The sequence below is a fragment of the Ovis aries genome, chromosome 24 (genome assembly GCF_016772045.2).
Source record: "Ovis aries strain OAR_USU_Benz2616 breed Rambouillet chromosome 24, ARS-UI_Ramb_v3.0, whole genome shotgun sequence".
Classification (NCBI taxonomy): Eukaryota; Metazoa; Chordata; class Mammalia; order Artiodactyla; family Bovidae; genus Ovis; species Ovis aries.
In genome coordinates this window covers 38431343-38455343 of record NC_056077.1, presented here as the reverse complement: position 1 = coordinate 38455343, position 24001 = coordinate 38431343, and the positions used below count along the sequence as shown (strand labels likewise).

Sequence of the window (24001 nt, the reverse complement as noted above, 5' to 3'; positions counted from 1 at the left end):
GCAGGGCACTGTGTGGGAAGCAGCCAATGGGCGGCCGGGCGGCCGCGGGAGCGGCGGCGCGAACCGCTCTAGTCCCGCCTCAGGCTCTGCATCCATGGAGCGAGCTGACGGGCCGAGGTGAGCGGAGCTTGTAGGGTTTTCTCGCGGTCGCCCTGGCTAAGGCCCACGGCGTTCCAGGCCTTTGGAACGAAGGGGAAAATGACTGCGGCGCAGAACGAGCTGGCGACACGGAGACCCCGGAGCGGGCTCCTCAGTGCGCCCCCCACCCGCCGCCCTGTGGGTTCACTTTGAGGTCGGGGTCCGCGGGGAATTCGGCCCCCTCTCCGGACGCTGCCACTCATCAGCGGACCTGAACCCGGAGCTTGAAATCCCAGTAGACGGAATTATTTTCCTTGTTAACTGGTTGCGCGCGCTCTCTCTCTTTCTAAATTGAGGGTTGTTTTAGGGGCGGCTTCAAGACATGCGAATTTGCATAGCCGCATAGTTTTAAAGGACGCAGTGCTTCTGTATCTCCTCGAGTACACGGTTACCCGCAGGGACACCGAATTCGGGGTTAGCAGATCTTCGGGTAGCGTTGCTGCATGGTTGTCAGATTCGTGATCCCAGATTCTCTGTTTGTGTAAATGTTGTATCTCCCCCAAATGTCAAGGCTGGGCCCGTATAGGATGTCCTGCCAAATCAGCTTATTTTTAGAGGTACTTTTTTCCATTTTATGTGGTCTGGTCTGCAGTTTTTACATTTAAGACAAACTTGAGTAGAATTTTTTGCAAGGTAAAATGAAGAGGAAGGATTTTTTTTTTTTTGACAAGGATTTACCGCGGATATGGCCTTCCCTGATGGCTCAGTTGCTAAAGAAGCTGCCTGCAATGCAGGAGACCCGGGTTTGATTCCTGGATCTGGGAGATTCCCCCCTGGAGAAGGGATAGGCTACCCACTCCCGTATTCTTGGGCTTCCTTGGTGGCTCAGCGGTTAAAGAACCCGCCCGCAATGTGGGAAACCTGGGTTCGATTCCTGGGTCAGGACGATCCCCTGGAGAAGGGAAAGGCTATGCCCCCCCCAGTATTCTGGCTTGGAGAATTCCATGGACTGTGTAGTCCATGGGGTTGCAAAAGAGTCGGACACGACTGAGTGACTTTCAGTTTATCACCGAGGATATACTGTGTCCAGGTGACAAGTAGCGGTAAAAAAAAAAGTCTACCTGCCAGTGTAGCAGGCCTAAGAGATGTGGGTTGGAGGCCTAAGAGATGTGGGTTTGATCCCTGGGTGAGGAGGATGCCCCGTGGGAGGAAATGGCAACCCAATATTTGTGCCTGGATAATTCCTGGAGAGAGGAGCCTGGCGGGACAGCCCATGGGGTCGCAAAGAGTGAGACATGACAGTACACACACGTAGCACACAGTGTGGTGCTAGCGAGTTCTTGAAAAAGTAAAATTATTTGACGAGTTTTGTGGTTTCTAAAGTAACTGGTGGTATCATGGGGGATTCATTGAAGTAGAGAGAAAACAGACAAACCCTTTGGAAAATTCTGAAAGGAGGTACAGTCATGACTCTGAGGGGCTTTGCCAAGACAAGAGCTGGCAGCCTGGATTCAGAGTGGGGATTTTTTTTGTTTTTTTTTGGCTCCCTTTGGTCTCCATTGTGGCAGGCAGGATCTTTTGTTGAGCATACAGACTCTCTAGTTATAGCTCTCAGGCTTAGTTGCTCTGTGGAATATGGGATCTTAGTTCCTCAACCAGGAATTGAACCTATGTCCCCTATTGCAAGGTGGATACTTAACTGCTGGAAGCCCCTGGAGTGGGTATTTGAAGGTAACGTTAGGAGTAGTTACCCAGCTGGTACCTGATTTCTGGGATGGTTTTGATTTTGACATGAACACTGGATTTCCCAGCAAACTTTTGGTTTTTCAAATTGTGGGGAAATGTTGCTTTCAGTTTTCAAGAAAGAAGGTCCTATTATAAGTGTTTATTGACCCATAGCTTGAGGGGGACATGTGTCTTCCCCATCTAGATCCCAGTATAATTCGATTTTAAATATCTATTTTACTTGACGTATTCATTCAGAAAATTTGTGACATGTTTAAGGATTGTAGACCAACATTTATATTTATGAATATAATTATTGGATATATTAATGTAATGGATGGATTAGACCAGTTAACTGTTAACAGAGATGAATTGTTTCCCACAGTTCAAACCAGGATGAAAATATATAATTGCCTACTTGCTTTGTCTCTTGTAACTGGTTTCTTTAGTTCAGAACTTGCTAAGGCCATCAAACCTATCGATCGGAAGTCAGTCCATCAGATTTGTTCTGGGCAAGTGGTACTTGGTCTAAGCACTGCTGTGAAGGAGTTGGTAGAAAATAGTGTGGATGCCGGTGCAACTAGTATTGGTAAGTTTGGGAGAGTTTTAAGCCACAAGAAATAATCAGCTTATGCTATTTTATTCAAGAAACAGTAAGATGCTCGTTGATATACTGTGAAGTTATTATTTAAGCATAAAAAATAAGACTGTAGCAAGACAATCATTGATATGCTGAGAAATTGTTATTTTTTAAACATAAATTTAGCACCTATTATGTGCCTAGTATTTGGCTAGGTAGTAATCATAATAATAGTTAACTTTTATTGTGTTCTTACTATGTGCCAGGCAGCCATTGTGCTAAGAACTGTGTAGGTAACATTTAGTCTGCAGAGTAATCTTATGAGATTGGGGATTACTGTTGCAATAATTATTTCCAGTTTACAAAAGAGGTAATTAAGGCATAAGGAATTTGCCTTTTTCGAGCTTTAGCTAGTAAATCTGACCCCCGGGAGTCTGATTCCAGAACCTGTTCTCTTGAAGGCTGTGTTAAAATTATCGTCTTGAAGGAAAGAGGAAAAAAAAAAAAAAGAAACTACTTTATCTGGGCTAGTAAACAGCCAAGAAGGACTTTAAAGAATAAAATACACAAGAAGACAGTAGTGTATTTAAATAAATACAGTTAGGACTCAGAGTTGCATTTTGAAAGTTATAACTATTGTCTTCCACTCGAAAGTCTCTTCATGTCGATCAATTTAAGAAGTCAGTACTTTAACCTTTTTAGATCTCAGGCTTAAAGACTATGGAGTGGAGCTCATCGAAGTTTCAGACAACGGATGTGGGGTAGAAGAAGCAAATTTTGAAGGCTTAAGTAAGTGGTACTTTGCTAATCCTATTTTAAATATTTGGGCCCAATATTTGAGAACTTGGGGTAACACTGTCTTAGGAAACACAAAAACAGCTTTTAAAACCAGTCACTTGGGTGGGTACTCTGTGTTCATTGCTCTATCATTTGCAATATCTTGGACTTAGACTCTTCACCTCTTTCTCAGCTCTGAAACATCACACTTCGAAGATTCAGGAGTTTGCTGACCTCACTCAGGTTGAAACTTTTGGCTTTCGAGGGGAAGCTCTGAGCTCACTCTGTGCACTGAGGTGATGCAACGCTTTTATCCTCTAACTTTACCCCTTCTAAAAATCTCTCTGAAAATTGAGAAGTCTGATTAGAATCATTTTTTTTTTAACACTTTTCCATAGGAATATTCTCAACTTCTAGCTTCTCTGTTCTGTTTTATCATACTGTCAACCTAAGTGGTAATATTTCTGAAATGTAAGCAATGAATGAATGAAATGAAGCAAATAGTATATAATATTATAAAACAATTGTTATCCTTGTTAAAGCAGAAACTTCTCAATTTAAAAGTAACATAGCTAGGCTTCCCTGATAGCTCAGTTGGTAAAGAATCCTGCCTGCAATGCCGGAGACCCCAGTTCAATTCCTGGGTGGGGAAGATCCGCTGGAGAAGGGATAGGCTACCCACTCCAGTATTCTGGCTTGGAGAATTCCACGGACTGTATAGTCCATGGGGTCACAAAGAGTCGGACACGACTGAGCAGCTGTCACGTAGGGACTTCCTTGGTGGTCCAGTGGTTGAGACTGGGTTCCATTTCTGGTCAGGGAACTAGACCTCACATCACTCAACTAAATATCCCACCTGCTGCAGTGAAAGATCAAAGATCCTGAATGCGGCAACTATGACCTGTTGCTGCCAAATAAATAAATAAATTTTTAAAAAAGTAACATATAGATAAATATAGATGCCATGTACTATTGATTTTATTTTGATGTTGAGGAAAAAATTTGCTAAACACTTACTAGCTGCACAACATCTTCTAAGATTTTATTAGAGTAGTAGTATGATAGCTAAACAGAGAAATGAATCTTTATTGGTGAATTCAGAAGTTTTAAGATCTTTTATTTTGCAGTTTAACCAAAGCAAGTATCAAGGCTTTTATCAAAACGAAATAGTTACAGAACTCTCTCACTATCTACTGGGGCCCAAGCTTTAGATTTTATGACGGTTCCTCACCCCTTTAATCTCTCTTGATGATCTCGGAAGGATCAGCATCTTTTTAGGAGAGTTTTGAGAGAACGGAAGTGAGAAAACGAGCACGTGGTGTCCAGCACCTGGGCATCTTTAGCTGACCGTGCTGTGCTCCCTTTTTCTTACAGCGACGTGACTATTTCTACCTGCCACACGTCTGTGAAGGTTGGAACTCGATTGGTGTTTGATCACAATGGAAAAATCCTCCAGAAAACCCCCTACCCACGACCCAGGGGGACGACGGTCAGCGTGCAGCAGCTATTTTATACGCTTCCTGTGCGCCATAAGGAGTTTCAAAGGAATATTAAGAAGGTGCGGTAAGGGACTTCCCTGGTGGTCCAGAGGCTGGGACGCCATGCCCCCAGTGCCTGGGGAAGGGGGGTGCCCAGGCTTGATCCCTGGTCAGGGAACTAGATCCCGCATGCTGCAGCTAAAAGATCACACACTGCAGCTAAAAGCGCCTGCATGCTATAACTAAGACCCAGAGCAGCCAAAAAGAAATACAATAAATCTAATCCTGACTCGCCAGAGTCTGGAGAGTGTGGTGACCAGACGCAGTTCACAATCAATCAGGCTGGTTTGCACGACTGTTCATTCTCTTCCTTTAATTTTTTACTATTTGGAGAGGTCCTTAGCTCATCTCTTTCCCTAAAAGACCCAACTTTCGGATGATTTTTCCTTTTTTTTTTTTTCGGCCAGACCCTATCCTTTTCTTTTTTTGGAATGAATCATCAAATTGTGTTTAGAAGGTTTTCTAGTATGGGAAATGAGTCCATTTTTTGATCCTCTCTGTATTTTTCAAGAAGATAATTTTTCTTGGTTCCCTGAAAAGTGAATCAGTATAACTTTTATGAATTGGAATGAAAATGAAATAGCTGCGTATTATATAACTGCTGTGTTTAAAAAGCAGTTAGAAATTGTCTATATATGTATATAGGTGTATGTGTAAATATGTATGTACGTAATCACATGTATGTAAGTTGCTGTTTAGTTGCTAAGTTGTGTCTGACTCTTTTGTGACCCCATGGACTGTAGCCTGCCAGGCTTCTCTGTCCATGGAATTTTCCAGGCAAGAATGCTGGAGTGGGTTGCCATTTCCTTTTCCATGGATGTGTGTGTGTGTGTGTGTGTGTGTGTGTATGTATATATATGATTACAGTTTTGTAAAAACAAAGCAACTGCCTAAATCAGCATAGAAAAAAAGACTGGGAGAGTAGATGCATGAATGCTACCAGTGGTTTTTCTTGGATCTGCTATCATTTTTGCTGTCTTCCTTGAGCCTTTCTATTTTGTATCTCTGTTTTTTATAATCCAAAAAATTACTTAAACATATGCTGCTTAAAACTTTCTTTACCTCTAAAGCAATTTGTGCTAGTTAAAACTTTTATAAATTTTGCAAAGCATAGAAAAACTTAAAATGTTTTCTTTTTTAATTTAAAAATTAAACATTTTTTTATACAGAGAAAACTTTTATTATTATTATTTTGTATTGTATGGTAAACACATCTGTGTCTCAAAAACATAGGCATAAGAGAACTCGTACTTGCCAGAGACGACCGTGGTTAACAGTTTGCTTTGCCTTTCCAGTCTCCTAGTTTCATGTATTCATAAATCTTAGAAAAGTTTTCAAGATAAATATTAATATTAGGAAGTCAAGTGATACAGAATATGAAATGTTTAAATCACATGGAATTGTGTGTGGCAGAAAGTTGGTGGTGTTTCTGCTTGTCTCCCAGACTTTGGTTTGTATTCCTTAGACTTTAAATGCATATGTGTATATACAACCTTTCTACATATGTTTCTTTCTTTTTTTTCTTTCTTTTAACAACTAGGATCATATTATATACACTGTTCAATACCTTGACTTTTTATATAGTATATTGTAGATAGCTTTTTTGGTCGACTGGTACTGTATTGTTCTATATCATGGTACCATTGTATGGATATACTGTAATTAATTAGCCCCTGCTTAGATTGTTTTTAATTTCTCACAACTACAGATTGTCTCAGTAAACATTTTCATAATACATTTTTGATTGTTTAGGCCACTGTTTTTTTTTGCAAGGATAAATTTCCAGAGTGAGGATTCTGACGTCAAAGGGAACGTACGTCTCAATTTTTATAGCAGAAAACTTGGACATTTTCGAAAGGAGCCAAATGTCATTAAGAACCTTATCCTCTGGAGAAGGAAATGGCAACCCAATCTAGTATTCTTACTTGGGAAATCCCAGGAACAGAAGAGCCTGGCAGGCTCCAGCCCACAGGGTCACAAAAAGTCGGATACGACTTAGTGACTCAACAACAAGAAGAGTGCCCATAAGGGTGTTACTTCATTGGCTGGCATTGCATACACACACACAAAAGAACCTTATCCTCTGATTTCTCTTGGATACCATGTTGGGAGATTCAGCTCATAAATTGTTTTGTCGTATTGGAAGATGATATGAGAACCTTGAGTTGGCTGTGTAACATCATATGATTCTTGTAAAATTGAAGTAACCTTGAGTCCTTGGGTTTGTGTGTTTTCAGCAGGAGTTCACCAAGATGGTTCAGGTGTTACAGGCATACTGCATCATTTCAGCAGGCGTCCGTATAAGTTGCACCAATCAGGTTGGGCAGGGCAAGCGGCAGCCTGTGGTGTGCACCAGCGGAAGCTCCAGCATGAAGGAAAACATCGGATTGGTGTTTGGGCAGAAGCAGGTAGTGGTGGCTGGTTGTATAAAACCATCTTCTCCCTCTTGTGATGATGGCAAGTTTCTTTTGTTCCTTTTCAGTAGAATAGAGCATTGGAAAAGACCCCGATGCTGGGAACGTTTGAAGGCAAGAGGAGAAGGGGGTGGCAGAGGATGAGATGGTTAGATAGCATCACTGACTCGAGGGACACGAATTTGAGCAAACTCTGGGAGACAGTGAAGGACAGGAGACCCTGGTGTGCTGCTGTCCATGGGGTCGGCATGTAATTTTGTAACATTTATTTGACTGTGTCAGGTCTCTGTGGCATGTGGGGTCTCCCTTGTGTGGCCCACGGACTCTCCACTTGTAGCGTTCTGGCTCAGTAAGTGTGGCTCCAGTGCTTAGTTGCTCTGAGGCACGTGGGATACTAGTTCCCCGACCAGCGCTCGAACCCGCATCCCCTGCATTGCAGGGCAGATTCTTAACCAGTCCCCCACCAGGGAAGTCCTTGTGGGCAGTGTATTGATAATGGATGAGTAGGAGCCCCAAGTGTTTCACTTTGCTAATCAAAATTACTCTAAAACTGCAGAAAGCCACTGTTGATATTCTTTGTTCTCTTAATATGGATAGCTTGGCTATGAAGGAAAACATAGAGCTCTTGTTATAGCTTCCTTTCTGAAGTTGGGAAGTTGAAGTTCTCACTTGGTCATGAAATCACCATGAACCTTGACTTCTTTCAGTTGCAAAGCCTCATCCCCTTTGTGCAGCTGCCCCCTAGTGACTCCATCTGCGAAGAATATGGGCTGAGCTGTTCCCAGGCTCTGCATAACCTGTTTTGGTAAGTAGATTGCTGCCCAGAAAATTACCATCATTTTTTTTTGAGATTTTTTTTTTCTTGGTTTTGTTTTTAAAAGATCATGCTTTTAAAGTTTATAGTTTCTTATGTCCCTCGTAAAACTGTAGGCAGTATGATTGCCGAGGAAGCAGGTTTATATGAAGGAGCCAGGTCCTAAATGCAAACAGTGCTCTGGGTAACTGGTACCTTTTAGGGGGTTTCCTGTTGAGTTAGCCCTTGTAGGAGAGAAGAGGGTCTGTCTAGTGAACGAGTAGGATAACTGTTAAATTATGTATATGTTTTGTTTTATTGGGATCTGGCAGAGAGGGGTAGAGGCTGAGTTTATTTTCACTGGTGCCTTACTCAGAGTCCTCTCCATCATCGTCGTCATCATTTTTTAAATAATGGTTTACCCGCTTGGCTGTACTGGGGTCTTAGTTGCGGCACGCAGGATCTTTAATTGTGGCTTGCAGGCTCCTTCATTTATTTATTCTCAGTTGCAGCATGCAAACTCTTAGTTGTGGCATGTGGGATCTAATTCCCCAACCAGGGATTAAGCCCGGGCCTCTTCCAGTGGTCCAGTGGCTGAGACCCCACACTCTGGATCTTAGGGAAGTCCCCCAGCATCCTTACTTTTAGTGTAAGAAAAATATAGACACTTTTCCATAAATAGGGTTGGCCTTGTGACAGCCCATATTGTTTACCATCTGTCCCCTTGCCTTTGGCTTATGCCTGAAATTAAAGATGAAGATTCACCTTTTTATGTTACAGTATCAGTCTTACAGAAACTCGGATATCCCAGGGGTAGATCTCAGGTGAAATAAGCCCGTAACCAGTGCGTTAGTTGATAGAAGTTTGCTGACTGAGAACAGATTTTAAAAGGAAGGAGAATGTGGGCAAAGAGCCTGGATTCAGGTCCCTGGGCTCCGTGGACAGCTCGTTGGGGACTGCACGAAGGTTCTAGAATGTGAATGTGGGGTGAGACCTGCTCCTTATGTGGAGGCCGAGGACTTAGTAGGGAAAGTGAGAGACGAAATGAATCTGTTTTGAAACCGCTGAGTTAACCATGGTGGATTTGTCAGTAATGGGACCTTGGGACATTCCAGAGGGTCTGTGTTCCTTTCATGATTCACCAGAATAGAGCACAGACACACATTACCTGAAATATTAATACCTGTCAGCTTGTCGCCAGGGATTATGTTTTTATTCTTCACTTTGAGAATGTGCTGAGTGATATGTGTCTGATCCTTTCCACTCTGAAATCCTGTCCTAATTGCGTTAACATTGAACAGTATCTCAGGTTTTATTTCGCACTGTGCTCATGGCGTGGGAAGAAGTTCAACGGACAGACAGTTTTTCTTTATCAATCGGCGGCCTTGTGACCCAGCAAAGGTATTTCAAGATTTGGGACGATTAGGTTTTTTTTTCTTTTAGCTTTCACTTTTAATTTTATTTTAAATTAAATAACATTTTCTGACACAGGCAATTTATGTGGAACTTGAGACTCTGACTCAAAAACATGAGTAAATTGTCTTTTCTTTCATTCTTCTAATTGGTGTTATTGTAAAAACATGTTTTAATGCAAATATATTATTTAAACCAACAATGCTATATCATTGTCATTTAAAAAATATTTTTAGAATGTCTCGCTATTAGTTTCTTTCTTTTAAAAAAGATTTTTATATTACATTGGAGTGTAGTGTTGTATTTTAGGTGTACAGCAGAGTGCTTCAGCTATACACATAGCATATGTCTATTCTTTTTCAAATTCTTTTCCCATTTAGATTATTACAGAATATTGAGTAGAGTTCCCTGTGCTATATAGTAGGTCCTTGTTGGTTATGTATAAATTATCTTATTTTCAGTTCAGTTCAGTTGCTCAGTCGTGTCCAACTCTTTGCGACCCCATGAACCACAGCATGCCAGGCCTCCCTGTCCATCACCACCTCCCGGAGTCCACCCAAACCCATGTCCATTGAGTCGGTGATGCCATCCAGCCATCTCATCCTCTGTTGCCCCTGTCTCCTCCTGCCCTCAATCTTTCCCAGCATCAGGGTCTTTTCAAATGAATCAGCTCTTCGTATCAGGTGACCAAAGTATTGGAGTTTCAGCTTCAACATCAGTCCTTCCAGTGAACACCCAGTACTGATCTCCTTTAGGATGGACTGGTTGGATCTCCTTGCAGTCCAAGGGACTCTCAAGAGTCTTCTCCAACACCACAGTTCTTTAAAAGCATCAGTTTTTCAGCGCTCAGCTTTCTTTATAGTTCAACTCTCACATCCATACACGACCACTGGAAAAACCATAGCCGTGACTAGACGGACCTTTGCTGGCATACCTGTAAAAATATGTACCATACACTGGTTTCAATTATATATGTGGGTGTGTGTGCATACATATGGACATATATTAATAACCAATATATTTATTATCATAAAATTATCACTATTAGAAGACAGTAAGCATTCTAAAACATTCACTATTATCTAGACTCTTTGGTGTAGAACAGTACACCTGCATGTGCCTCTGTATTTTCTCTTTGTTTTATCCATTTTCCAGGAGAATAAGGCCCAGATTGCTTCTGCTTCAAACTAAAACTGATCATCTTGATATGATTATAGCATTTGTTCATGGTCAGTTTTGACTTTTTATCTTCAGCAACATTATCCCTCAGTAATAGTTTCTGTTTTCCAGTGATCGTTCAAAAGTACTTCTTGGTTTGTTTTTTGTTGTGCCACGTGGCTGGTGGGATCTTTGTTCCTCAGCCAGGGACTGAACCTACACCCTCAGCAATGAAAGGATGGTCTTAACCACTAGGCAGAGAATTCCTCCAAATTACTACTATCAACCAGATATGATTCAGCTTCTAAATTTTTAAACTGTATTATAATGAGAGTAATTTTTATGGCCTATCTGTAATGCCATTTGATAGTCTCATTATAAAATCGTATAAATACACTTTTATATACATGTGAATGTATTTTATGAACATTTAAACTACATCACATTTTACTGACATCTCTTCAAGAGCATCTTCATATTGGAAAAAAGATTCAGTTTTATGAATCTGTGCTTAAAAATACCCCTTGGAGGGGCAAGAGGAAACCTTTTTGAGGTGATTGGTATCTTCATTAGCTTGATTGTGGGGATGCATTCGAACGTGTATGTATATGTCAGAACTTACCAAGTTGTACACTTTTAAGTTCAATTTGTTGTGGGCCAACTCTACCTCAAGAGAGCTGTTAAAAATGTATCCTTTTAATACTTGGTTACAGTGTTGTTAGAACACTGGGGAAAGAAACATTTTCTTTTCTAATCTTTGTTTTTTTTGTGTAGGTTTCCAGACTTGTGAATGAGGTCTATCACATGTATAATCGACATCAGTACCCATTTGTTGTTCTTAATATTTCTGTTGATTCTGGTAAGTTCTGCTGAGGTTTCAGTAAAATTGGTGACTTACTCCTGAAAGAATAAAATGAAATTATAAAGCTCAGATATGACTGGAAAATTTTTATAGAACAGTTAATGGCTATATACATTTTTGTAAACTAAAAAAATTTAAAAATTTAAAAAGTATTTTATTTTAGACGTTTTTTTATACAGGCTTTCCTGCTTGTTTCTTGGAACTTTGTTGATTGTGTTATTAGGAAAATGTGACTTTTTCATGTCAGCCAAGGGAGAAAGTCGACTAAATGTTTTCCCTGATTTTGAAAATAATTCATTTCATCTAGGTATTTTTCTTCTGATAGCTGTTATTATGGTTTATTGTTACCCAGTGTTTTTTCTAGATGCTTCAGTTCAGTTGAGTTCAGTCGCTCAGTCGTGTCCGACTCTTTGCGACCCCATGAATCGCAGCACACCAGGCCTCCCTGTCCATCACCAACTCCTGGAGTTCACTCAGACTCACGTCCATTGAGTCAGTGATGCCATCCAGCCCTCTCATCCTGGGTCGTCCCCTTCTCCTCCTACCCCCAATCTCTCCCACCATCAGAGTCTTTTCCAATGAGTCAACTCTTCGCATGAGGTGGCCAAAGTACTGGAGTTTCAGCTTTAGCATCATTCCTTCCAAAGAAATCCCAGGGTTGATCTCCTTCAGAATGGACTGGTTGGATCTCCTTGCAGTCCAAGGGACTCTCAAGAGTCTTCTCCAACACCACAGTTCAAAAGCATCAATTCTTTGGCGCTCAGCGTTCTTCACAGTCCAACTCTCACATCCATACATGACCATAGGAAAAACCATAGCCTTGACTAGACGGACCTTAGTCGGCAAAGTAATGTCTCTGCTTTTGAATATGCTATCTAGGTTGGTCATAACTTTTCTTCCAAGGAGTAAGCGTCTTTTAATTTCATGGCTGCAGTCACCATCTGCAGTGATTTTGGAGCCCCCAAAAATAGAGTCTGACACTGTTTCCACTGTTTCCCATCTATTTCCCATGAAGTGATGGGACCAGATGCCATGATCTTAGTTTTCTAAATGGTGAGCTTTAAGCCAACTTTTTCACTCTCCTCTTTCACTTTCATCAAGAGGCTTTCTTCACTTTCTGCCATAAGGATGGTGTCATCTGTATATCTGAGGTTATTGATATTTCTCCCGGCAATCTTGATTCCAGCTTGTTCTTCCAGTCCAGCATTTCTCATGATGTACTCTGCATAGAAGTGAAATAAGCAGGGTGACAATATACAGCCTTGACGTACTCCTTTTCCTATTTGAAACCAGTCTGTTGTTCCATGTCCAGTTCTAACTGTTGCTTCCTGACCTGCATACAGATTTCTCAAGAGGCAGGTCAGGTGGTCTGTATTCCCATCTCTTTCAGAATTTTCCACAGTTTCTTGTGATCCACACAGTCAAAGGCTTTGGCATAGTCAATAAAGCAGAAATAGATGTTTTTCTGGAACTCTCTTGCTTTTCCATGATCCAGCGGATGTTGGCAATTTGATCTCTGGTTCCTCTGCCTTTTCTAAAACCAGCTTGAACATCAGGAAGTTCACGGTTCACGTGTTGCTGAAGCCTGGCTTGGAGAATTTTGAGCATTACTTTATTAGCATGTGAGATGAGTGCAATTGTGCAGTAGTTTGAGCATTCTTCGGCATTGCCTTTCTTTGGGATTGGAAGGAAAACTGACCTTTTCCAGTCCTGTGGCCACTGCTGAGTTTTCCAAATTTGCTGGCATATTGAGTGCAGCAGTTTCACAGCATCATCTTTAAGGATTTGAAATAGCTCAATAGGAATTCCATCACCTCCACTAGCTTTGTTCGTAGTGATTCTTTCTAAGGCCCACTTGACTTCACATTCCAGGATGTCTAGATGCTTAGAAATATATAAGTGCACACCTTAAAAATATATATACCTAGTGGTGAAAGTGAAGTGAAGTCAGTCGTTTGTCCGACTCTTTGCGACCCCTTGGACTGTAGCCCACCAGGCTCCTCCATCCATGGGATTTTCCAGGCAAGAATATTGGAGTGGGTTGCTATTTCCTTCTCTAGGAGATCTTCCTGACCCAGGGATTGAACCTGGGTCTCCCACATTGTAGGCAGACGCTTTACCATCTGAGCCACCAGGGAAGCCTAGTGTATATATATATCCATATTTTTTGGAATGGGAAAATAATTTTGGATAATTTTGTATTGTGCTCTTTAACCTTAGAGGTAAACATTTCTTTTCAGAAACGTGATTCTAATATTACTAGCTGTATTGTATTTCGGTGTGTGGATGTATCTTGATTTGTGAACGTTTATGTCAGTACTTATTTTAGTTGTTTTCAGCTTTGGGGAATTCAAATTCTTTTTTTACAGATAAATCATTATCTATATCTTTAATTGTTTCTTTAAGATAAATTCCTAAAAGTAGAATCACTGGGTCAGTGAATGTGATCCTGTTATACCAGTTTATACATCTATCAACAACGTACTAGGGATAAGTTTTAAGCAGATTCAGTAGGTGATAAAAATGACATTTTAGTTAGCAGTTTTAACCTATCTTTTCATGGGTTTATGTGCTTTTTCTTCCTTTTGTAATTTCCCTACTCAAGTGCTTGCATAGTTCATCTGTTTGCTTAAGGTGGACTTAATCAGCATCTTTTCTATTTTGCTTTAGAATGTGTCGACATTAACGTTACTCCAGATAAAAGGCAAATTTTACTGCAAGAGGAGAAGCTTTTGTTGGCAGTTTTAAAGACATCTTTGATAGGAATGTTTGAGAGTGATGTTAACAAGCTCCAGGTCAGCCAGCAGCCGCTGCTGGATGTGGAAGGTAAGAAAAACACCAGCGTGTAAACGGCTTCTACAACCTGCAGCTGTCCTGGTACTGTCCTCAGTTTTTTTGGAGGTGAAGTGTGTTTTTGGCATGAAAGAAAATCTCCCTTTTTAGACAGAGAGGATGTGTCACCCTAGAAAGCATGTTGCTGCAGATTTTAAGGTAATCTGGGTTAAAAAGAGACACAGCTGCCTTTGTTACCACACAGGGGTCCGTTCTTACCAAGACTCACCCCTTCTCTTTCAGTAAACGTGCCCTGATTTTGGCAAGTCTTTTGTCCATTTCCAGAGTTCTGAACAAGTTGATTCTGATAATTTTTGCCATTTTCTCCTATTTCTTATGGAGGAGGGAATTTGGGGGGAGGTTCTTACTTTGCCATTTGCCTTTACATCCCCTGTGTGTTCATCACTGAGTGGCACGTCGAGATGAGACTTGTCCTAGAGAGTTTTACAAAGTGGTTGTACCAATGTCCCCACCACCAGCAGTATTTAAGCATCCCATTGGATCCTCAACCTTGTAAGCATTTTTTTTTAAATTTAGCTGTTCTGAAGAGTATATAGCCGTATCACATTGTGGTTTTAATTCGTGTCTCCTTTCTGGTTCACGTAGCACTGCTTTCATACCTTGGATCAGCCGTACAGAGCTCCTCTTGTGCAAAGTTCATGTTCATGTAAAAATATCCCCTTATTCCACTTCTGCATGGGCTTCCTGCTGGCTCAGCATTAAAGAATCCGCCTGCCCATGCAGAAGACGGTTCAGTGCCTAGGTTGGGAAGATCCCCTGGAGGAGGGCTTGGCAACCTACTCTAGTATTCTTGCCTGGAGAATCCCATGGACAGAAGAGCCTTGGGATTCAGTCCATGGGGTTGCAAAAGAGTCGGACACAACTTAGCGACTGAGCAACAATAATTCCATTTCTGCACAGCCTCTGATGCCCTTCTCTGTTCCCATCTACTTAGGTCACTTAATAAAGAGGCCTTTGGCAGAGATGGAGAAGCCTGAGCCAGAAAAGGATAATCCTGCCCCATTAAGGACTCCTGGAGAAGAGAAAAGAGTAGTGACCATTTCCAGGCTGAGAGAAGCCTTTTCCCTTCGTCACTCAACTGAGAACAAGTCCCGGGGTCCGAAGGCCACCGATCCGAGGCGGGTTTCTCTGAGACAGAAAAGCAGTGCCCAGTTTCCTAGAGCTTTGGGGCCCCCCTGCTCCCGGAAGCGCATCTCTGAACCTGGGGAGGAAGGGAGGACTTCTGCTCAGGGGCCCCATGACTTGATGGGCAGAGTGGAGACGGAGGAGGACTCGGGGCATGGCAGCGCATCTGCCGGCTCCGAGGAGGCATCCAGCACCCCCGAGACGAGCGGCCACCCCAGCACTGACCAGGTGGCAAGCACCCCCGAAGACAGATTTTCCCAAGAAAATGTGGAGTCTCGGGAAAAGTTACCTGAAACTGACCATCATCTTTCAGGCCCAAAGTGCCATGTAAACCAAGAAGAAAGCGGCTCTGCATCTGGAGTCTTGCCGCAGCCCACGAAGCTCTCATCCCCAAACGCAAAGCGTTTTAAAAACGAAGGGACTCCTTTAAATCCCGATGTCCTTTCAGAGTCGGTGAAAACCCAGAGTGCGGCAGCGTCCGAGGTGGATGTAGCTGTGAAAATTAACAAGAAAATAGTGCCCCTTGATTTTTCCATGAGTTCTTTAGCCAAACGAATAAAGCAGTTGTGTCAGCAAGAACAGCAACAAGAAAGTCAGCAGAATTATAGGAAGTTTCGGGCAAAGATTTGCCCTGGAGAAAATCAAGCAGCAGAAGACGAACTAAGAAAAGAGATCAGGTAACAATTTTCTTTAAAGAACTCCTATCATGCAGTTCTGCAACCTGAAACCTTGCAAGAATTTTTTTCCTTATATTTCAAACAGATTTGGTCCAAATCAATCAAAGCCTTCTTGAGCCCCATTTCATTCCCCTTCCTGGAGGTTTTCAGCCCATGGTGACTTCTCCCTGATTGAATTCAGGGCACCTTTGGGGAACATTATTGCTATTTTCCATCGTTCCATTTAATATGTATGAGGGAGAATTACCAAAGCTATGATTTCAAGAAGATGGTATCAGATAAGGTTAAGTAAAAGCAGTTTAAAGTAAAATATCCGTAATACAGATTAAAAAAACCACTAGTCACTGCTACTTTCTTGACAATAATCATGTCTAACCTTGTGATTCTTAAAAAATGATGAATTCTCTTGAAATATTTAATTTATTGTGCTGGGTCTCCATTGCCCTGTAGACTTTCTCTCGTGGCAAGCAGGGGCTGCTCTAGTTGGAATCTGCGGGTTCTCTCTGCAGTGGCTTCTTGTCGCAGAGCACGGGCTCTGGGGCGAGCAGGGTTCAGTAGTTGTAGCTCCCAGGCCCTGGAGCACAGACTCAGTTGTGCCGAGGTATGTGCGATCTTCCCGGATCAGGGATCAAACCTGTGTCTCCTATATTGCCAGGAGGATTCTTCACCACTGAGCCACCAGGGAAGACCAAAATATTTAACTTGTACTTTTCTTATCATTTGTTTTAAAAATATTTGGACAGAGAAAATTCTGGGGACAGAGGAGCCTGGCTGGCTGCAGTCCATGGAGTCACAAGGATTTGGACACAACCGAGCACACACCAAGCTGTAAAGCTTTGTTTCTTGAACCCAGATGCTAGGTTCTAGTTCTGGTTTATGTCGGGAGATAACACCTGCCAAAGACATGAAGAGACCAGGGTCTTCAGGCTGGCACAGGTTTTTCCTGTGGGGAATCTGCCTGGGGAACCAGAGCTGACTCAGACAGTTCCTGAAAGAGCAGTTAGATTCAGGGAGTTAGTATTTCTGCAAATTATACCAGTTGCCTCTCTGTTCCAAATCCCCGCTTAGCCCCGCTTTTGCGATCCTGATTGGTGTTCAGTTGCAGTCCTGGAGGCTGGACCAGAATAGCCTTTCTCTTGGTGCACTGTTATACATAAACAGCAGGGGGCGCTGGAGGGACTCTGCAAGACCAAGTGGGAGCAGCAGCTTCCCCCTTGCTTTCTGTCATGCCCTGTCTTCCTACAATGTCTGAGATGCACTGTTAAGTGCTTGGAGTATGAAGAATTGATTCCATTTATTTTAAACAATGTACAGACAAAGGTCTGGAAGCATATGCACCAAATCATTAATAATTTAGTGACTAAGTCACAGGGCAGTTAGATGAAAGCCTGAATAAGTAATGTTATCTTTAGAAAGTGTGATTATTAGGGACTTTGTGTTTTTGTATTTTTTTTTTTAATTAGAGAAAGAATCTTTTAAAATGTCTTCTAAAATGAGAATTCCCTAGCAGTCCAGGAGTTAGGACTCGGCCCTGGTTTAATCACTGGTGGGAGAACTAAGATCCCACAGGCTTTGCAGTGTGCCCCCCCCCCCACCCAAAAAAACCCAAACTTTTCTAATTGATACTTTCTACACACAGCAAAACAATGTTTGCAGAAATGGAAATCATTGGCCAGTTTAACTTGGGGTTCATCATCACCAAGCTGAATGCAGACATCTTCATAGTGGACCAGCATGCCACGGACGAGAAATACAACTTCGAGATGCTTCAGCAGCACACTGTTCTCCAGGGTCAAAGGCTTATAGCGTAAGTGCATCTCAGTGCTCAGAATTCAGTGTCATTTCACATCCCAGACTTAGCTTATAGGTGTGTCTTCTGTCTTTATCTCTGGCTTGCCTGGTGGCTCGGTGGTAAAGAATCTGCCTGCCAAGGCAGGAGACTCTGGTTTGGTCCCTGGTCTGAGACTATCCCCTGGAGGAGGAAATGGCAGCCCACTCCAGTGTTCCTGCCTGGAGAACCCCATGGACAGAGGAGCCTGGCAGGCTGCAGTCTGTGGGGGGAGGTCATAGAGAGTCAGATACTACTTGGCAAACAACAAATCTTTATTTATCTATATTTTGGGGTCCTAAATATCCTTAAAGCAGATTTCACAATGTTTTGCATGTTAATAGTCATACCTGCCCTTTATGCAGTGCTTTTTTTGTGCCAGGCACTGTTGAAAATTTACATTTAATCCTCACAACCCTTTGAAATAGTTGCTGTGTAGTACCACTGTCTCACGGGTGATAACACTGAAGACGCACACAGGTTTAATCACTTGCCCGAGGTTACACAGCTGATAGGTTCTTTAACGATCACACCTTTTGAGCTATTCAAAAATGCCCATCACTGGTTGGCTTGGAAATCCTTTTGATGAAGGACAGTTTATAGTATGTCTATTTAGAGTATGTGGGTCCCCTGGAGAAGGAAATGGCTACCCACTCCAGTACTCTTGCCTGGAAAATGGCACGGACAGAGGAGCCTGGGGGGCTGCAGTCCATGGGGTCACAAAGCGTCGGGCATGACTGAGCAACTTAACACTTCACTTCATGTCACGTGTTCAGGTCAGCGGTGGCTGTGTGTCTGTCCTCAGCTACTAGAGCAATTCCAGTAATTAGTCACTACAGAATTTGGTATTTCTCTCTATTTAGCCAAATTGAATGTTTTACACTGACCACTTTACAAGGTGGTGTGGTTGTGTAGCACGTAAACCAGAAGTCTTTAGTAGAGTCGTAAGGAGAGGTCATGGGTTTTCATTTGGGAAATTAAACTATGTAATCAGCTCAGATCCCAGCAGCAGCAGATCCCAGCATGAACAAGTTACTGCTGAAGCCGTCTCTGAGCTGGAGCCCTTACCCACTTTACCTGCTGAGTACTCTTTCCTCCGTCTCCCGCAGAATGGTCTAATTACCTTTATTTTCAGTAGGAGCAGTAAAGACAGTGAATGAGCCACTTTAGAATATTGAGTTACTCCTATCCCTCTCACAGAGGCCATTTAGTTTTTAGCCATTTTGCATAATTACAGTCTCGTTTGTGGCATTTCAAGTTGACCTGGATAATCCCAGGCCACGGTGGGTTCCCGTGGTCTTTACCCTTTCATCCCGAAGTGTGGTCCACCAGGTCAGCTTGCCTTGCTTGGCCCTCACGACCTCTCAGCTGTCCTAAGCCCTCTTCCCCTCTTCTCTACGCTTGAGCCACCCTGGCCATCCTTTGTGTTCCCTCAACAGGCCTGATGACTTCCTCCCTGGCCATCAAGCGGAAGGAATCAGATCTGCGTGTGTGGCTCTGGGAACACCGTGGTCCATCCTAGGGCCTTTGCACAGACTGTTGCCTAGAGCACTTGTTACCCCCATCACTTGGTAACTGCTTCTCACCCCCAGATCTCAGCCCAAAGGTCACTTCCTCAGAGAAGCCCTCTGTGACCAACCCCGCCCCCACTCTCCAGGCCAAGTCTCACGTGCTCCGTGCTCCTAAGTCTCTGAGTGTCTCTTCTTTCTGATTCTCTGTGTAGTTTGTAATTATAGTTTGTTTGTGTGACTGTTCCATCAGTGTCTTTTTTCCCCACTAGACTGTTCCATGAGAGCAGAGAACAGGTCTGTGTTTGCTCACCTTTACAGCTCCTCTCTTTTAGTGGTTTCTATAAACCCAGGTGGAGAGATGGGTGGATCGCTGGAAGGAGAGATAGCTGGATGAAGGATGCAGGCAGAAGAAGGAGCAGGATAGTGGAAGAGATGTCATTTCCTCTGTTTTCAAATGTCTATCATGACCGAAGCCAAGTTTTCAAACTCTCTTCATTATGAGGAAGAAAAATAGCCTTTTTAGATTATATTGTTATTGTTGAAAAAAAAAGTCATTGGGGTGGGATGGCAGATTGAGGAAACAAACTACTTTTGGAGTTAACTCTGACTTCTAAGAAGATCTTAAAAAAAAAAAAACAAAGTGGGAATTAAAAGGAAATGCTTAGGACTTCCCCAGAGGTCCAGTGGTTAGAACTCTGCACTTCCACTGCAAGGGGGACGGGGTTCAGTCCTTTATTGGGGAGCTAAGATCCCACATGCCCTGAGGCGTGGCCAAAAAAATAATTTTTTTAAAAAAGGAAATGGAACTTTGTGACAGGAGAGGTTCACAGCTGAAAGCATATTAATGTTTGAATAAATCACAAAATTGTCTTAATTTCATTTCTGTCTTAGAGCCTTCAAGATCTAGTTTGGGTCTCTGTTTTTCAGACCTCAGACTCTCAGCCTAACGGCTGTCAATGAAGCAATTCTAATAGAAAATCTGGAAATATTCAGGAAGAATGGCTTTGACTTTGTTATTGACGAACACGGTAAGTTACTACTTAGAAGGTAGGACTGCGTCCTTGTGGAGCCGAGAACGCTCTCTGAGGCCTGCACAGTGTGTTTCTTAGAGGTGGACGGGCTTCCTCCCAGAGCGCTTTGCATGCACCCTGTCTTTCAGGTGTTCCTGACAAGTAGCACCCAATTGAAATGCATTTTTCAAATGATGGCTTTTCCCCCGGATTCTCTTCTTTCAGCACCGGTCACTGAAAGAGCCAAGTTGATTTCCTTGCCAACCAGTAAGAACTGGACCTTTGGACCCCAGGACATAGATGAGCTGCTCTTCATGCTGAGCGACAGCCCCGGGGTCATGTGCCGGCCCTCCCGCGTCCGGCAGATGTTCGCCTCCAGAGCCTGTCGCAAGTCTGTGAGTAAGGAACGCTCGCCCGCAGCGCCCCCAGCGGTCTGCTCCAGCTCAGGAGTCCTCGGTTCAGCCGCGTACAGCCCCGTTAAGTGTGGGCGATGGTCACTCTGGGCCGTGTGCCTAGAGGGTCCTGTTGTCCTCAGCCAGCATAACCCTGAGCCCTGCACGGCCGCCCTGACCCACAATTACTGCCTCCCCCAGGCAGCGTCCTCCCAGCACCTCCAGCAAGCCCGCGTAGTCAGCCATTTGTCCTCGTTGTTCATCTGTGGACCTGAGGGGTATTAATGATCCTGGTGGAGAAGGAGTAGGTGCTGCCAGTTCCTGACCCTGTGAGAGGTTGTCCGGAGGCCCTGCGGTCAGCATGTGTTTTGCAGGGACCCCTAGGGCCCTCAGTGTGTGTTTTCCGGCTGCCACTCCCCGACACAGGCAGGGCCCCAGTGCTGTCCCCACACAGCGCAGACTGGGGGCTGTCTCCTCTGCACCCAGGGGCCCATGTCCTGCCCTTGGCTCTAGGCATGCCAGCTTCATCTGCTTTTTGCCGCAAGCCCTGTATCTGCATGCCCTGTTCCACACGCCTTCCTCACCTGCCTGGTGCCTTCCTGCCCTCCCTGAGCACCCAACTGAAGTCGCCTCCCCACGGCACTGCAGAGGACAGACGGGCGAGCTGTTCCACTGAGGGCAGGCAGGGACATTTGAGCGGCAGCCTGAGGGAGAGGGGCCCTGAGACACGTAAACGCCTGTGGAAAGTGTGTGCCGGGTAGAGGGCGCGGCCAGTACCAAAGGCCTGAGGCAGGTACTTGCTTTACGGGCTTGTGCAAGAGAGCAGGGGTGTCTGTGAGGCTGGAGTCAGGGAGGAAGGGCTGCTTGCTCGCAGATGTGGGTGTGAAGGCCAGTGAGGGCCACGTCACGCGGTGCACTCGGTCTTTTATAAGGGTTGGGGGTGGCTGCGGGGTTTTGGTCTTTTGGTTGAGCTGGGTCGTTGTTGCTGTGTGCCAGCTTTGTCTGGTTGCGGAGAGCGGGGCCTCCTCACTGCAGCGGCTTGCCCTGTCTTGGAGCATGGGCTGTCGACGCCCAGGCTTCGGTGCTTGCGGCACGCCGGCGCCGTGGTTTCAGCTCGCTGGCTCTGGGCGCACAGGCTTCAGCAGTTGTGACTCCCAGGCTCTAGAGCTCAGGCCCAGTCATGGCGCAGGGGCTGAGAGGCCCTGTGGCGTGTGGGATCTTCCGGGCCCAGGGATCGCACCCACGGCCCCTGCTTTGGCAGACGGACTCCTATCTACTGCAACACGGGGGAAGCTCCTGACAGACTTTTAAGAGGAATCACCGGCCCCGAGTGCAGGATGGGTTGAAGGGATGATGGGGTTGGGGGTGCAGGGAGACCTGTTAGACCGCTGCGGTTGCCAGGGTGGGAGATCATGGCAGCGGGGCTATGGGTGCTGGTGGAACTGGTGAGACTGGTTGGTCCTGGACGGGAGTGGGCCACAGCTCTCTCAAGGATGTGCCACCAGGAGGGAGCCACGGAGGGGTTGAATTTCACAAAGGGGCCCGAGGGCTGGGCCCCTAGAGGGCAGGGTTCTTCCAGACAGGACTTTTGCAGGAACACAAGACAAAGTCTTGTCCAGGCTCTGTAGAGAACACTGCTTCTGAAGAATGGCTGTGCTATGTTTAGTCGCTCAGTTGTGTCCAACTCTTTGTGATTCCATGGACTGTATGTAGCCCACCAGGCTCCTCTGCCCATGGGGGATTCTCCAGCAAGAATACTGGCGTGGGTTGTCATGCCCTCCTCCAGGGGATCTTCCCCACCCAGGGATTGAACCCAGGTCTCCCACCTGGCAGGCGGATTCTTTACCGTCTGAGCTGCTAGGGATGTCTGAAGTGTGGCTGTTCTAACCCAGACCAGTAAAGCTTTAACTGAAGCCATCGTGTCTCACACGCAGGTGATGATTGGAACCCCTCTTAACACAAGTGAGATGAAGAAGCTCATCACACACATGGGGGAGATGGACCATCCCTGGAACTGTCCCCACGGAAGGCCCACCATGAGACACATTGCCAACCTGGATGTCATTTCTCAGAGCTGACGGCGCTTCTCTTTTTAGAGAACTGTTGATCGTATTACAGGTGTTTTGCAAGGCAGGGCTTCAACGAGCCGTTTTGGGGGGTTTGTTTCTAAAGGCAGCTGCTCCTTCCGAAGGCATCAGATCCAATTAGAAATGATCTCAACTTTTTGATCCACCTAGAGCACTACTTGCAATACTGGTTTTGTTTTGCATGTAAACACGAGCCTGTGTGTGTAGAGAGGCAAGAGTCTATTTTACAGAAATAGAGCACTTTAGAAGTCACTGGGACCTCTGCTGTGGCCTGACATATTTTGGTCTGTAATTTTCAGCCCTTAACAATGATTCAATTCCTAATGGTTTCACTTCATAAAGTTAACGTTACGGTTCTTTGGAGCTAGTCATTCTGAACCCTGTTGCATATTAAATTTAGAAAAGAATCCTAGAAAACCCAAGGGGGATTCTCTGTCCAGCTGGAAGAAGTCGAGCCGGTGGATCGGGGTCTCTCTGTTTGTTTGTTGTTGTAATTTTTGTTTTGTTTTTGGCAGTGTCACGAGGTTTTCGGGGATTAAACCTGGACCACCGCGGTGAAAGCCCAGGATCCTAACCACTGAACCGACAGGGAGCTCCTGGATCTCTCTTTTTAAATGTTCTCTGCTGCAGCCAGAGTGGCAAAGACTGTTGTGCGTGCTCAGTTGCTCAGTCGTGTCCAACTCTTTGTGACCCCATGGATTGTGGCCTGCCAGGCTCCTCTGTCCAAGAATACTGGAGTGGGTTGCCCTATCCTTCTCTAGGGGATCTTCCAGACCCAGGGATCAAATCCAAGTCTCCTGCATCTCCTGCTTGGCAGGTGGATTCTTTACCACTGAGCCACCTGGGAAGCCCAAAGACTTTGTAAGCAAGGGGAAATAAAAGATTCTGATTTTTCTGTAACTTTGATGCTGTGATTTGATTTCCTTGGCGTGTGGACTGCAAGATGCTCTAGTTACTGACTGTACTGGAGGGAGAATCCCTAGTCTGTTGTCAGTTTTTCACAGAATCTCGTCCTGTTTGAACTCTGCCCTAAATGGAAGTAAGCATGCCCTCTGCTGGGTCCAAATGGCGGTTGGTGGACCTTCCACCCTAACCCTGCTCTTCACTTTTCTGCCCAGACAGTGGGCTTCCTTCCATTTACAGACTTAGAAGTCCTTAGGTGTGAGGACACAGTCAAGTA

The 24001-nt window shown here is 44.3% G+C and overlaps 1 protein-coding gene across 10 annotated transcripts; it reads left to right on the top strand.

Moving 5' to 3' along the window:
* Nucleotides 1-76: 76 nt before the first annotated feature.
* Nucleotides 77-23721, top strand: PMS2 (PMS1 homolog 2, mismatch repair system component). Of its 10 annotated transcripts, none has more exons than XM_027961731.2 (16): nt 77-117; nt 2253-2392; nt 3086-3172; nt 3354-3456; nt 4535-4718; nt 6939-7106; nt 7820-7917; nt 9207-9306; nt 11251-11335; nt 14009-14164; nt 15126-15993; nt 17633-17800; nt 20260-20360; nt 20568-20737; nt 22669-22814; nt 23337-23721. In XM_027961731.2, exons 1-15 carry the CDS (start codon nt 95-97, stop codon nt 22810-22812), a joined length of 2595 nt encoding a protein of 864 aa, XP_027817532.2. In that variant the 5' UTR covers nt 77-94; the 3' UTR covers nt 22813-22814; nt 23337-23721. The 10 variants fall into 10 exon arrangements, with proteins under 10 accessions (XP_027817532.2, XP_004021103.2, XP_027817530.2 ...); XM_004021054.4 differs by having other exon boundaries at nt 22669-22852; XM_027961729.2 differs by having other exon boundaries at nt 6936-7106.
* Nucleotides 23722-24001: the final 280 nt, after the last annotated feature.

What these genes read in the sequence shown, in the direction of transcription:
- PMS2 (XM_060405715.1), top strand. Translation starts at nt 95, where the DNA reads ATGGAGCGAGCTGACGGGCCGAG. An exon ending in GAGCGAGCTGACGGGCCGAG is followed by an intron (nt 118 to 2,252) that starts GTGAGCGGAGCT and finishes TGGTTTCTTTAG; the next exon opens with TTCAGAACTTGCTAAGGCCA. An exon ending in GCCGCTGCTGGATGTGGAAG is followed by an intron (nt 14,165 to 15,125) that starts GTAAGAAAAACA and finishes CCATCTACTTAG; the next exon opens with GTCACTTAATAAAGAGGCCT.